The sequence below is a fragment of the Podarcis cretensis genome (genome assembly GCF_951804945.1).
Source record: "Podarcis cretensis genome assembly, chromosome: 2".
Lineage (NCBI taxonomy): Eukaryota > Metazoa > Chordata > Lepidosauria > Squamata > Lacertidae > Podarcis > Podarcis cretensis.
This window is the reverse complement of record NC_137171.1, coordinates 13,782,431-13,795,452: the sequence shown is the minus strand read 5'-3', so window position 1 is coordinate 13,795,452 and position 13,022 is coordinate 13,782,431. Positions and strand designations below refer to the sequence as shown.

Below are 13,022 nucleotides of genomic sequence, written 5' to 3'. Positions count from 1 at the left end.
GGTTTAGCCATGCTTTCCACATGACTCGGAAAGCTGTCTGTGGACAAACGCCGACTCCCTCGGCCTGAAAGCGAGATGAGCGCCCCCACCCCATAGTTGCCTTTGACTGGACTTAACCAGGAGTCCTTTACCTTTAGATGGATTAATGGTTAGGCAGCATCCTATGCAATGCAAACCCAGGGTGTTCGGAACCATGTAAAATAAATTAATCAATGTCCAGCCCGGCAGCACACTTGAGCCAGGTTTGGCAGGTGGGTCTAACTGCTGTATCTTCATTTCCCACATGCCCCCAAGCAAGCCTCACTCTGAGGCCCTGTGGGAAATGAACGTGGTGGCAGCTAGACTCGGTTCACCCAGTGCTGCTCAGAGCATGGCTGCCTGTCACTACGTATAGTTACAGGAGGTCCCGGGTCAAAGGGGAAATACTTGAAGGGAGAACTTCGTATAGAAGGGAACCGGAGGAGCAAGCCAAAGTGGGCCTGGAGGCCGAGGTGTAAGCAGGGCTCCCAGTTTAGTACACTCAACTTGTTTCTGTGTGAGTTTACCTGAGGTGCCTAGAGTCTGTTTTTAAGAAGAGCAGCTTCCTGGGCAACAGCATAACCACAACCTGGGTTAGGGAGGCACACGGGCAAAGGAGGGGGAAGGCCCACACCCATCAGAGGTCTAATAATAATAATAATAATAATAATAATAATGGGTATCAGGCAAAAACGTTCCTCTTTAACAAGCCCTTTGGCTGATTGACATCCAATGCCCCCTTTCCCCTATAATTTTTTATTGAAGTTTTTTGTGTGATACAAAACCAACAAATAAGCAAGGAAAGGTACGTATAGCGTCTCCGGTTTCAATTCATAGCCTTTTAAAATGTAATGGGCAGGGGGCATTATTGGGTTGCTTTTGTTTTGTATTTTCTGTTTTTATATTGTGATTTTTATGTTGTAACCGCCCTCAGGTCTGCGGGTATAGGGCAGTATACAAATACAGTGGTACCTCATACTTCTGGGTTAGCGCCATTGACTAATGGCGGATTCCCTCCGAGCTCCGGAGGGAATCGGCTCCGCAGGACTGGGTCTTGCCGCTGCGGCGACGCGGGAACCCTTAAAAATCACAGGCATGGAAGCCTGTGAGTGTGGTGACTCGGCGGGCACCATTTGCGCCCCCCCAATCTGCGAAGGAGCCTTTTTAAAGGCTCCAGAACGGGGACGGGGTGCGGTGCGGTGCTGAGAGTAGACTGCTTCTTCTGCGGAGTGAAGCCGCAAGCCATTATCGGAGAGCGCTGACTTTTTTTCTTTGAACAATTGGACTCTAAAGCAACAACCCGTGAGTAGTACGGAAATTGGAATTTTAAAGGAAATTTTGATGAATTAGGAACGAGCGGGGAAGGTTTAAAAAGGAAGTCCGCCCCCCCCCCTTTGTAAATAATTTAAAGCAAAGGGCCTGCTAACTAAGGTCGAGAGAATTCATTTTTTTTCTTTTTTGTAAAAGATTTTAACTTCACAGTTTGACATTACAAGAAATTTTACTGGAGGATAAAGAACTAATTTTGGGAGCTGAAGTGTCACCCCCCCGGACCCGGGAGAGTTCCGTGAGAGAGCCTGTTGATGAAGTACTGAAGCGTTTGACAGCTGTCAAGTTAGCTGTCAAGAAGGAAAAAGAGAACTTTGTTTCTGTTGTTTCTGCTGGTTATATTTGTTACAATTTGTTGAAAATAAGGAAGGGCTGATACAAACTAACTTGATTTTTGGATTTGAGCTGAAAGGAACATTAAGGAACCAAAATCCCTCTAGAGGGGGTTAAGGGACATTACAAGAATGGCTGGAGGAGGGAAAATCCAGGCTGAATTGGACAGAGTATTTGTTCTCTTGGGAAAGTTACAAGGCCAAATTGATGTTTTGGCTATAAACGTCACAACTCTGAACTTAACAGTAAACAACATTGTTGAATCTGATAAGGATTTGAAACAGGAAGCCTATTCAATTGGACAAATAGAGAAACCTGAGAGCTTTGAAAATACGGAGAAGGAAACATATGTTGCCCCTGAAGAAAAGGAAGGAGGAGCTGTAATTTTGCAGATGTTAAAGGAGAGCTGTAACTTGAGGCCTGACATGATGGCAACAAAGCAAAATAAAAATTTGATGTGGAAAGTCTGGCCAGAATTGGAGATTGGAAAATTGAGAGATCTCCTTCTGTGGAGATCTGAAGACCGAAGGATTATAAATTTGATTAAGGCGAAGCTGGAGCTTTGGGGACATTTGGACTTGAAAGGAGTATGAAACAAGATTTGGAATACCCCATAGGCTTCATTTCTAAGTATGGAGGTCTGGCTGGAAGAAACATGGATCCTGTTGGGCCGGAGCCTCTCCGAGATTTGGGGTTTAACATTAAGGACTATCAAAAAGACCGGCAGAGAGGAACTGAGAGAGATTTAAGAGCCTCGGATGTGAGATCTCCAGGCTAATACTATGTCATGGTTACGGGTGGGTTACTCGTGTGTAAACTGCCTCCACTTCAGTTAGATCGTTTGCTCAACCATGTTTAGGGCTAGAGCTCGCCCTCCGTGACCTGTTAGTCACTTGCAGAATCCATCAATGGGCGTTTCTTGAATCTCTTTTTTTTTTTAATATAATTTTTATTAATTTTCCAACATAGATTTAAAACAAAATAACATACACACAAGGGACGCAGGTGGCGCTGTGGGTTAAAGCCTCAGCGCCTAGGGCTTGCCGATCGAAAGGTCGGCAGTTCGAATCCCTGCGGCGGGGTGCGCTCCCGCTGCTCGGTCCCAGCGCCTGCCAACCTAGCAGTTCGAAAGCACCTCCGGGTGCAAGTAGATAAATAGGGACCGCTTACCAGCGGGAAGGTAAACGGCGTTTCCGTGTGCGGCTCTGGCTCGCCAGAGCAGCGATGTCACGCTGGCCACGTGACCCGGAAGTGTCTCCGGACAGCGCTGGCCCCTGGCCTCTTAAGTGAGATGGGGGCACAACCCCAGAGTCTGTCAAGACTGGCCCGTACGGGCAGGGGTACCTTTACCTTTACCTTTAACATATAGACATACAAAAACATATAAACAAGTATAATTTCAGGTTCTCTTTTCATAAACCTTCTTTCTCGGACTTCCCCTTACCTCCCCCTCTCTGCATCCTTATTTTAAATTTTTTCAACAACCCTTCGTTCCAATTAAATAATAACTTATTTTCTTTTTCAATTTTTTCTCCTAATTCATCAACCAAATATCAACCAAATAATTCTATCTTTTCCTTTCCTTTGACATTTTAGCACTCATCAATTTTACAACAGTTCTTAAGATATACTTTAAATTTCTTCCAATCTTCTTCCACCGTCTCTTTCTCTTGGTCACGGATTCTGCCAGTCATTTCCGCCAGTCCCATAAAGTCAATCACTTTCGTTTGCCATTCTTCCAATGTGGGTAATTCTTGTGTCTTCCAATACTTTGCTAAAAGAATCCTTGCTGCTGTGGTGGAGTACATAAAAAAAGTCCTATCCTTCCTTGACACCAGTTGGCCGACCATGCCCAAAAGAAATGCCTCTGGTTTCTTATGAAAAGTACATTTAAGTACCTTCTTAATTTCATTATAAATCATTTCCCAAAAGGCCTTAATCTTTGGGCAAGTCCACCAAAGGTGAAAGAAGGTACCTTCAGTCTCATTACATTTCCAGCATTTGTTATTGGGCAAATGATAAATTTTCGCAAGCTTGACTGGGGTTATGTACCACCTATAAATCATTTTCATAATATTTTCTCTTAAGGCATTACATGCCGTAAATTTTATTCCGGTGGTCCATAACTGTTCCCAGTCAGCAAACATAATATCATGACCAATGTCTTGTGCCCACTTAATCATAGCTGATTTAACTGTCTCATCTAGTGTATTCCACTTCAACAACAGGTTATACATTCTTGATAAGTTCTTAGTATTGGGTTCTAACAATTCTGTTTCTAATTTTGATTTCTCCACTTGGAAGCCAATTTTCCTGTCTTGATTAAACACCTCCAATATTTGATAATAATGAAGCCAATCTCGTACCTTGGACTTTATTTTCTCAAAACTCTGTAATTTAATTTTTCCACTCTCTTGCTCTAAAATTTCCCAATATTTTGGCCATTTAGCTTCCATATTAAGCTTCTTCACCCCCTTAGCCTCCATTGGTGATAACCACCTAGGAGTTTTATTTTCCAACAAATCCTTGTATCGAATCCAAACATTGTATAATGCTTTCCTAACAATATGGTTTTTGAATCCTTTATGAACTTTAACCTTGTCATACCATATATATGCATGCCAACCAAATCTGTTATCAAATCCTTCCAAATCCAGAATGTCTGTATTCTCAAGAAGTAGCCAGTCTTTCAACCAACAGAATGCTGCCGATTCATAGTACAATCTTAAGTCCGGCAGGGCAAACCCCCCTCTATCTTTTGCATTAGTTAATATCTTAAATTTTATTCTGGGCTTTTTGCCCTGCCAGACAAATTTAGATATATCTTTCTGCCACTTCTTGAAACAGTCCAATCTGTCCACAACCTGTAAAGTCTGAAACAAAAATAACATTCTAGGCAATACATTCATCTTAATAACAGCAATTCGGCCTAACAAGGAAAGTTTCAAATTTGACCATATTTCTAGATCTTTCTTTACCTCTGTCCAACATTTATCATAGTTATCTTTAAATAAATTCACATTTTTAGATGTCATGTTAATCCCCAAATATTTCACTTTCTTCGCCACCATTAACCCAGTTTCACTTTGAAACCTCTCTCTTTTCACATTTGTCAAATTTTTTTCCAAGACTTTGGTTTTTTGCTTATTCAGCTTGAATCCTGCTACCTGACCAAAAACTTGAATTAATTCCAAAACTCTTTTCGTACTAGTGTCTGGCTCTTGTAAAGTTAATACTAAGTCATCTGCAAATGCCCTCAGTTTATATTGTTTGGCTCTGACCTGAATTCCTTTAACCAGCTGATCCCCCCTAATCATATTCAGCAAAACCTCCAGGACTGATATAAAAAGTAATGGGGATATTGGGAACCCCTGTCGTGTCCCTTTTTCTATAAGAAGTTCTTCAGTAACCACATTATTTACAATTAACTTTGCTTTTTGTTCAGAATATATTGCACCTATACCATTTTCAAACCTTTGACCTACCCCCATCCCATGGAGATTCTTCTTCATAAAACTCCAAGAAATATTGTCAAAAGCTTTCTCCGCATCCACAAATATTAAAACCGCCTTCGTATTGATATTAACTGTTAATAATTCCATAATGTCAATTATATTCCTTACATTATCTGACATATGTCTCCCTGGGAGAAAACCTGCTTGGTCCTTATGAATCTCCTCCACCAGCACCTTCTTCAATCTTTTTGCTAAAATGTCAGCAAATATTTTGTAATCCACATTAAGTAATGATATAGGGCAGTAGTTCTTAATCTGATTTTTTTCCGTCTCAGTCTTTGGTATAAGTGTAATAAATGCTTCTTTCCACGATTCGGGTGCCTTTTTCCCCTCTAAAATTTCATTGCAAACCTCCTTCAACGGTTGTACTAACCATTCCTTCAAAGCTTTATAATATCTGGAGGTTAGTCTTGAATCTCTTCCAGCATAAAAGCTGTTTGACCCCAAGTCTCCTCCTATGTTCTCTGCGCGGAACGCGTCTGCGCAAGTAAGGGGAAGGCAGGGGCGTGCCAGCACTCTCTCCGCTAGTTTCGCTTGAAGGGTCTTGGAGCCCTGACACCGCCTCCTCCATCTCCTCTCTATTGGTGTCACGCTGAAATCCTTCCCCTCTGCTGGTTCCCTCCCCGGCATCGCTCTGGTGCCCTGCCTCCGTTTCTCCCTTTGATGTCAGTTCCCTGACATACTATATTGAGACTGATGGACACTTGCTGGGGACTGAAACCGGGAAAGGGGTGGGTGGAGTTTGGGAATCCAAAGGGTATACAATTATAATTTGTTCTGTTTTTATATTGTTGTGTTATTGGTATGAAAATTGGGAAAGTCGTGGAAGGGAAGTTTGGTCGACATTAGGAAAAATGTTTAAGAATGAGTACTGATGTATAAGTATTGATGTTTAAGTTTGGATAAATTAAAACTGGTCTCTAAAATGGCTTAAACTAAATGAAGATAAGATTTGCAAAAATAAATCAAGGAAATGGAAGAAAGAGAAAAAATAAAATAATAATATGTTAAGATAAATTATTAAGTAAAGTTGAGAAATAAGTAATAAGGATTTGCTGAGCTAATAATTTAAATTGGAATACAAGAAGGGGAGGTGTGAGGAGGTCTGAGAAACAAGTTAAAGGAAAATAAGCAATTGAAATTCTATGTGTTTTTAATTGTTTTTAAGTTTTGTATTTTTGTATTTTTGTCATTTTTTTCTGTCTATTTTTGTTTTTGTTTTCTTATTGAAAATCCTAATAAATATTCATTAAAAAAAAACCAAAAAAACAAATACAGTGGTACCTCGGGTTACATACGCTTCAGGTTACATACGCTTCAGGTTACAGACTCCACTCACCCAGAAATAGTACCTCAGGTTAAGAACTTTGCTTCAGGATGAGAACAGAAATCGTGCTCCGGTGGTGTGGTGCCAGTGGGAGGCTCCATTAGCTAAAGTGGTGCTTCAGGTAGGGAAAGGAGAATGTTAGCCGCTTTGAGACTCCTTCGGGTAGTGATAAAGCGGGATATCAAATCCAAACTCTTCTTCTTCAGGTTAAGAACAGTTTCAGGTTAAGAACGGACCTCCGGAATGAATTCAGTACTTAACCTGAGGTACCACTGTAATAATAATAATAATAATAATAATAATAATAATAATAATAATATCAAACACTCACCTGCGTATCCAGCAATGCATTCACATCTTCCTTTCTATGTATCCCAGCAAGGAATGCCTATCTTTTCTGAAGACACCGAGACCCTTTTTCTGCCAGTGCCTGTGAAGCAAGGGCCTCGTGGAGAATTCCACCATGTCACCATGCTTTCCACGCAGGTAAATTTAGCTACCCGATAACCACCTGCTGTATGTGACTGCCAACTTTAAAACCCCCCATTTTCAGAGGAGGAACGGCTTCCTACAGAAGTTGCTGTTTGCTTCTCCATATGCCTGCTGGCCTCCCATCTCGTGCCGTGTCCCATGAGACATTTGAAAGCAAGGTTGGGCAACTTGTGCCTCTAGGACAGTGTGCGGATTTTGGCTGAATTTCATAAGGCATCTTTCAGGGGTCCCTAACTTGGTGACTTCCAGGTGTTGTTGGACTACATCTCCCAGAATCCCTGGCCATAGGCCATGCCAGCTGGGGCTACTGGGAATTGAGAGCCCAACAAAAACATCTCTGGTGGGCACCATGTTGGCTGGTGCCTGGTATTAAAGGCACAGTAGCCCTGTCAAGAAAAGCAAAACTTGGAAACTCTCTGTGGTTCACGGCATGGTAGTAATAGTGAAATATACTCAGAGTCGAGAGTGGATTTCAAGCTCTTTATTCAGCTCATAGTGGTGAGGAGGAATGGAAGTTCCCCCAGAATGTCTGCTTTATATACATTATTTACACAATGGGCCCCACGTGGTTGGCTAATTCCGGTTTTCTCCTGTAGGCCAATCAGGTTACGGGTTCACTTCCACCTGGAGCTGGATTGGGTGGCTCCTGTGGACCAATCACACTGCTGCATTCTGGATCCTATTGTTCTAGGACCAATCAGACTGCTGCATTTTGGATCCTATTCAACTCAGTACATAACAAACGGGAAAAGGAGGAACCACAGACTGGGCAGTGGGGGAAGAAGGAAGACCAAAGGGAATGCTTAATAAGAAAACTAGAATGGTGTGTGAGAGACAATATGCACAGGAAACTGGAGAAGAAGAGTGTGTCCCTTATTGTGATCCTCAGCTCAGTCTGAAGGAAAATATTCAATATATAGTGGAACCTCGGGTTACAGACTCCACTAACCCAGAAATAGTACCTCGGGTTAAGAACTTTGCTTCAGGATGAGAACAGAAATCGTGCTCTGGTGGCGCAGCAGCAGGAGGAGGCCCCATTAGCTAAAGTGGTGCTTCAGGTTAAGAACAGTTTCAGGTTAAGAATGAACAAAAAAAATTCCTTCCAGTAGCACCTTAAAGACCAACTAAGTTAGTTCTTGGTATGAGCTTTCGTGTGCATGCACACTTCTTCAGATACACTGAAACAGAAGTTTCCAGACCCTTCTATATAGTGAGAAGGTGGGGAGGGGTATTACTCAGGGGTATTACCACCCTTCTGAGTAATACCCCTCCCCACCTTCTCACTATATAGAAGGGTCTGGAAACTTCTGTTTCAGTGTATCTGAAGAAGTGTGCATGCACACGAAAGCTCATACCAAGAACTAACTTAGTTGGTCTTTAAGGTGCTACTGGAAGGAATTTTTTTTGTTTTGACTATGGCAGACCAACACGGCTACCTATCTGTAACAGGTTAAGAATGGACGTCCGGAACGAATTAAGTACTTAACTCAAGGTACCACTGTACCATGAAACCCCAGCTTCAAGAACAATAATCATTTTCCATCTGGGATTCCTACCCCCACCCCACCCCTTTAACTAGACATGGAATAGCAACTCAATATGCAGAAGTTCAGCAGGTGAATTTCTTGAGTTTGCTTGTGTTTTGCATGTCCATCTGCAGGAACAGAGGGGAATAGTGGCGGGAAGATAGCAACAACACCTGGATTGTGATGACACATGTGAGTCTTCTCTTCCCCCTTCTTCTTTTTTCTCCTGCCAGCCCAGTCGCAAGGAGAGCAGCGTGCGCCTCCTGACCTCTGGGACCTGGGACGTCACCAGGATCCTGGCCTATGATGAGAACAGCAAACGGCTGTGAGTACCCGGAGGCCATGGTCCTATCCGTGCCCCAGAGCAGCTCCTCCAGACGGACGTAGGTGGGGAAAACTATGTCTCTGCTGACACTGTCCTTTTCCTTAGATATTTCCTGAGTTCCGAAGACAGGCTCAGCTCCAAACATTTATACAGGTGAGTATTCCGCCTTGTGCCCTACTAATAATGCTTGGGATTTATACAGCGCGCAAACAGGGCCTTCTGTTCAGGTTTCCAGCTAACCAGCCCTGCCATATTTCAGGAAACTCTATTCCACCATTGTTCCAGCTTTCTGTGTCTCTCCCCCCCCCCACCAGTCAGTATTTTGTGCCCATTAAGTATCCTCAATGCTCACTAAGCTATTTTTTCTTGTAACCTCCCCCCCCCCAATATTTAGGATCTGTTTTACCACTGAATTTCATCATACTTCTTTATGCAAAGAAGGATGTGACAAATCCCAGTGTCTTGGCCTCAGTAATGGACTGGATGAGAGCCAACAAACTGAAACTCAGTGCAGATAAGAATGAGGCACTGTTAGTGGGTGGTTCCCTAGACCAGATGGGTGGGAGGTCGCTTGCTCTTGATGGGGTTATGCTTCCACCGAAGGAGCAGGTTCGTAGCTTGGGGGATCCTTTGCTGTCGCTCGAGGCTCAGGTGGCCTCAGTGGCCCCGAGTGCCTTCCATCAGCTTTGGCTGGCGGCCCAGCTATGTCCCTAACTAGACAGGGATAGCCTAACTACTGTTGTCTATGCTCTCGTAACCTCAAGTCTAGATTACTGCAATGCGTTATACATAGGGCCGTCTCTGAAGACGGTTCGGAAACTTCAGCTAGTGCAGAATTCAGCAGCCAGCTTGCTCACTGGATCAAGACAGTTTGAGCATATTACACTGATCCTGGTCCGAATGCACTGGCTACCAGTTAGTTTCTGGGCCCAATAGGTTTGGACCTATAAAACCTTAAAAGACTCAGGACTGCAATACCTCAAGGACCACCACTTTCCACATGAACCTACCCAGACCCTGAGATCATCTTCTGAGGCCCTTCTTTGTGTGCCTTCTCCTCGAGAGGTCCGGAGGGTGGCAACACGAGAACAGGGCCTTCTCTGTAGTGGCTCCCCATCTGCGGAATGCTCTCCCCTGGGAAGTTCACCTTCATTATACACCTTTAGGCGTTCCTTTTTAACTAGGCCTTGGGTTGATCTGATTTACATCCTATGCCCTTTTAAAATGTGTTTTTTTGGGGGGGGCTATTGGGTTGTTCGGGACACGGGTGACGCTGTGGGTTAAACCACAGAGCCTAGGACTTGCCAATCAGAAGGTCGGCGGTTCGAATCCCCGTGACGGGGTGAGCTCCCGTTGCTCAGTCCCTGCTCCTGCCAACCTAGCAGTTCGAAAGCACGTCAAAGTGCAAGTAGACAAATAGGTACCGCTCTGGCGGGAAGGTAAAGGGTGTTTCCGTGCGCTGCTCTGGTTCGCCAGAAGTGGCTTAGTCATGCTGGCCACATGACCCAGAAGCTGTACGCCGGCTCCCTCAGCCAATAAAGCGAGATGAGCACCGCAACCCCAGAGTCGGTCACGAGTCAGGGGTCCCTTTACCTTTACCTTCATTGGGTTGTTGTTTTTATTTTTATTATGTATTTTGTGGTTTTATATCTTGATTTTATTCTGTGAATCACCCTGAGACGCCCCCGGGTATAGGATGGTATATTAAATAATCAATTAATCAACCAATCAATCAGTCCCATGGTAGCATGCTGTGACTTGTTTGCAAAGCATTTTGAGGATCAAATCGCTTGCATCTGCAAGTGAATCTCAAGAGGTGTCCAGAACACTGTCTAGTCCTGTTACGTTTGATGACTTTGAGTTGGTAAGGCTCGAGGTTGCAGACAAGGTGCTTGGACCGGACAGGGCGACCACCAATTGCACTCTGTTTTTTTTTTTTTATAATAATATTTATTAAAGTTTCAAAAGAATTACAAAAATGAAAAAAGAAAAGGAAAACAAAAAATACAAAATACAGAAAAAATAAAAAAGCAATTAAAAACATTCCAATCTTTCCATATCTTATCTTTCTTTTACTTATTTCCCTGACCTCCTCACACCTCCCTCTTTTGTATTCTAGTTCAATTGTTGTTTCAGCAAATCCTTACCCTTTTTGCATTTATCTTGATACTTTATCGTAATATATTATAGCTTTACATTTTTACATGTTAACAATCCATTTTTACGTACCCCTTAGCCACCTTATTGCTAAAACCACTTAGCTTCATTCCAACCTCCCTCTAACATTCCTTAATTTTACAGTGTTTCTGTAAATAGACTTTAAATTTCTTCCAATCTTCTTCTACCGACTCTTCTCCCTGGTCTCGGATTCTGCCATTCATTTCCGCCAGTTCCATGTACTCCATCACCTTCATCTGCCATTCTTCCCGGCTGGGTAGATCTTGTGTCTTCCAATACTTCGCGACGAGTATTCTTGCTGCTGTTGTTGCATACATAAAGAAAGTTCTATCCTTCTTTGGCACCAATTGGCCAACCATGCCCAGGAGAAAGGCCTCTGGTTTTTTCAAGAAAGTATATTTAAATACCTTTTTCATTTCGTTATAAATCATCTCCCAGAAAGCCTTAATCCTTGGGCACGTCCACCAAAGGTGAAAGAATGTACCTTCATTTTCTTTACATTTCCAACATTTATTATCGGGCAAATGATATATTTTTGCAAGCTTGACTGGTGTCATGTACCACCTGTATATCATTTTCATAATATTCTCTCTTAAGGCATTACTTGCCGTAAATTTCATACCTGTGGTCCATAACTGTTCCCAGTCAGCAAACATAATGTTGTGTCCACCACTTGCACTCTGAACCCTCTTGGCTGATAAAAACTACCAGGGAGAGGACCATAGCTGTCAACGTTTCCCTTTTTTTAAGGGAAATTCCCTTATTCTGAATAGGATTCCTTGCAAGAAAAGGAAAAAGTTGACAGCTATGGAGAGGACACCTCCTTCTGTCACCTCCAGGGTGGTGGTTAATGTCTCCTTACGAGAGGGGGTGGTCCCTGCCAGCTCGAAGGAGGCAATGGTAAAGCCACTCCTCAAAAAAAGCCTCCCTTAATTTGAAAATCTAAGTAATTACTGGCCAATTGCCAATCTCCCCTTCTTGGGCAAGGTTCTTGAGCAGGTGGTCATGGAGGAAACTGATTCTCTAGTTCCATTTCAATCGGGGCCTGGTTTTGACACACACATGGCTTTGTTCATCCTGTATGAAGGCCTGTGTCGGAAGAGAGGCAGGGGAAATGTGTCCCTGTTAATTCTCCTCTACAGTGGTACTTCGGGTTAAGTACTTAATTCGTTCCGGAGGTCTGTTCTTAACCTGAAACTATTCTTAACCTGAAGCACCACTTTAGCTAATGGGGCCTCCCGCTGCTGCCGATTTCTGTTCTCGTCCTGAAGCAAAGTTCTTAACCCGAGGTACTATTTCTGGGTTAGCGGAGTCTGTAACCTGAAGCGTATGTAACCTGAAGCGTATGTAACCTGAGGTACCACTGTACTTCTCCGTGGCCCCATCAAGGAACAGAAGTATCCCTTCCACGCTAGAGGTATATAAAGGTCTGAATCTGGTCTAGAGCCTTGCTTCAAAAGACTGCTCGTTCTAATTTTTATGAGCCAGGCGAAGAGTAAATTATTATTATTATTATTATTATTATTATTATTATTATTATTATTTTATTTTATTTATTGAATTTATTACCTGGGGGTCTCAGGGCAGTTTGCAAAATAAAATCACGATATAAAACCACAAAATAACTAATAAAACCAAAAGCAACCCAATAGCCCCCCCCTCCCTCAGATAAAAACACATTTTAAATGGGCATAGGATGTAAATTAGATCAACCAAATGCCTGTGTGAAATTGCTGTCACCTAGTGGCATTCAGGTGGAATTACATCCCGAATCCCGAATCTCACCCATCCTCCCTAATCAGACTATTCAGGGCAAATGAAATATTCAGACCGAAATAGAAAAATTCCACTGAGTTGAAAATTTTAAAAAAGCATTTTTCATGTGTTAAGGTGCTGCTCCTCTGTCAATTTCAATTAATGCATCTATAGCAGCATTTTCCATACTTGGGTCTCCAGCTGGTTTTGGACTACAATTCCCA

The 13,022-nt window shown here is 42.8% G+C and overlaps 1 protein-coding gene across 1 annotated transcript in view; it reads left to right on the top strand.

Annotated features, from left to right (window-relative positions):
- LOC307210467 (inactive dipeptidyl peptidase 10-like) overlaps positions 1-13,022 on the top strand; it is a 62,765-nt gene that overhangs the window by 30,811 nt on the left and 18,932 nt on the right. Inside the window, exons 14-16 of the mRNA XM_079966361.1 lie at positions 6,901-7,008; positions 8,774-8,865; positions 8,971-9,018. Coding sequence (XP_079822487.1) covers positions 6,901-7,008; positions 8,774-8,865; positions 8,971-9,018 — 248 coding nt within the window. The remainder of the gene's footprint in view (positions 1-6,900; positions 7,009-8,773; positions 8,866-8,970; positions 9,019-13,022) is intronic.